Genomic DNA, 1984 nt, shown 5'->3' on the forward strand with positions numbered 1-1984 from the left:
TGTGTGTGTGTGTGTGTGTGTGTGTGTGTGTGTGTGTGTGTGTGTGTGTGTGTGGCAGCAGCAGCACACGTAGTGCTGCAGCACAAATGGGATCCTTTTTAGACCTCAAGGCTGCACATGAAAACACTCTAAATATGCATTCACTGGTTATCAGTGGACTGCTGAAATATTATGGAGGTTAAACAAGCAGCCGAAGGCCGTGGTGTTTGAATACAGATCCATTAACACATTTTTTTATTTACTCCCTGCCTAAATTACTTCCAGTGAGGCAGTTATGAGTTCAGGGCATTTGGATCCCCCCCACCACACACACACACACTGTTTGAACATGAAATATTTCTAGCCTAAAAATCTTACCTCCTCATGTTTGCTTTCAGGTGTCACCCAGAGGAGCCGAATCCCGATCGAGACCCCGGTACGAGGACACAGACCTGGATTACACTGCACCACCCAGGTGAGATGACTTTATCTGTTTTATCCTTCAGCGCTAGAAATGAAGGGATAMGTTCTCACCACTTCCTCCCTTTGTGTTTCCTCCACTCTTCCTGGTACACAGACACACAAGTAGTGCAGACTAATCCTCTTTGGAGCTTATAATTAAATCTGGAGTGTTTGCCTTGGGAGTGTCTACTCATCCCAGGAATAGGACTGATCAGCTCTCCGGAGAGCGGGGCACAGGCAGCCGGATCTGTTTCACACATGCACATAGAGAGGCTGCAGAACCTCCACTTAGCGTTTTCACCGTCCTCATGTGATATTACACGGCACCCGTGTGTGCTGTCCAACCCCAGCAAAATATGTATTTCCCATGTAAGCGTGCACATGCCGAGCGTCTTCATGGCCCAGCTGCTAAGTGGAGCGTGGAGTGGCACGGCGCGAGCAAGGCGAGAGGAGGAGAACGAAGAGGGGGGAAACGAGGGGACACCGGGATGGAGAGGAGGAGAGCGGGGAAGAAGAGAACAGTTATTTCACGGGTTATTGCCCCTCATGATATGACAGGCACCAGGGAGCTCAGACATCAGCTCTGGTTCGGGGGGAAACAGAATGTTGSAGGGAGAAGCAGAAAGAAGCAACAACTTGACTAAGCAGCAGAGGGACAGAGAGCTGTCAGCTTTAAGTGTGGAGATTTGGGTAAACTTTTCTAATTCAAATCAAACCTTTGCTWTGATTTGGCAGGGGCGACACGAAGGAGAGGCCAGTGGGGGCCAATGTCCACACCTAAACATTTAGTGACCTCCCCCAATTGGACCCCMTTGACCAGACTGTTTTATACTCAAGTCCAATTTTTTTTCTTGTTGGTCATTTTTAGTTTCCCCTAGTTATTTACRATTAGTAGAACCTCATAAACATACAAACAAATGTTGTTTTTGAGAAAATAAGGATTAAAACAAACAATTAAATCAAAATAAAGGTTAACATTTAGTCCCTCTGACTAATAACAACCCGTCTTAAACTTAATATCCTAACAATAGGGTGCAGGGTCTCAGGAGGTTATATTCATAATATCTCAATAGTGACAATAATTCTCAATAAGAAAAAAAATAATAATAAAAACTAAGCTAAACTAAAGTAGATTTATATATAGCAAAAAGTGATTCCCCAACTCCCTTATTGGAGTGTTTGTCAAATAATTTCAATATGACCGCAACATAACAAATTTTCTGAAATTCTGTCCTGGCTTTTGGTTTTGGTGCCACTCCACAAGACAAAATTTGATTATTTAATGTTTACACAACTCATCTTGTGTGGATTTCCTGTTTAGAAGTTTTTTTTAATAGTTATGGGATTTTGTAGACTAGTAAACGGTTAAAAGAACCGCTTAGATCTTTTAAAGTTAGGTTCTGTGTAAAGGATTGTAAACAATATCTTACCTGTTGTGGACAGCTCTTTGGACGACATCACATTGAAAGACAGTGGGCCTCATGCAAGAACCGTTTGTACGCACAGATTTGTTCTTAAGTTGTGCGTACGAGTGATTTAGGAG

General features: G+C 43.2%; 1 protein-coding gene across 2 annotated transcripts in view; it reads left to right on the forward strand.

The window, feature by feature from the left end:
* pard3ba (par-3 family cell polarity regulator beta a) overlaps positions 1-1984 on the forward strand; it is a 232395-nt gene that overhangs the window by 210108 nt on the left and 20303 nt on the right. For both annotated transcript variants that reach the window (XM_014018564.1, XM_014018565.1), the window contains one exon: positions 378-454. In XM_014018564.1, the coding sequence (XP_013874018.1) occupies positions 378-454 (77 nt within the window). The remainder of the gene's footprint in view (positions 1-377; positions 455-1984) is intronic.

This window comes from Austrofundulus limnaeus, unplaced genomic scaffold (assembly GCF_001266775.1).
Source record: "Austrofundulus limnaeus strain Quisiro unplaced genomic scaffold, Austrofundulus_limnaeus-1.0 Scaffold195, whole genome shotgun sequence".
Lineage (NCBI taxonomy): Eukaryota > Metazoa > Chordata > Actinopteri > Cyprinodontiformes > Rivulidae > Austrofundulus > Austrofundulus limnaeus.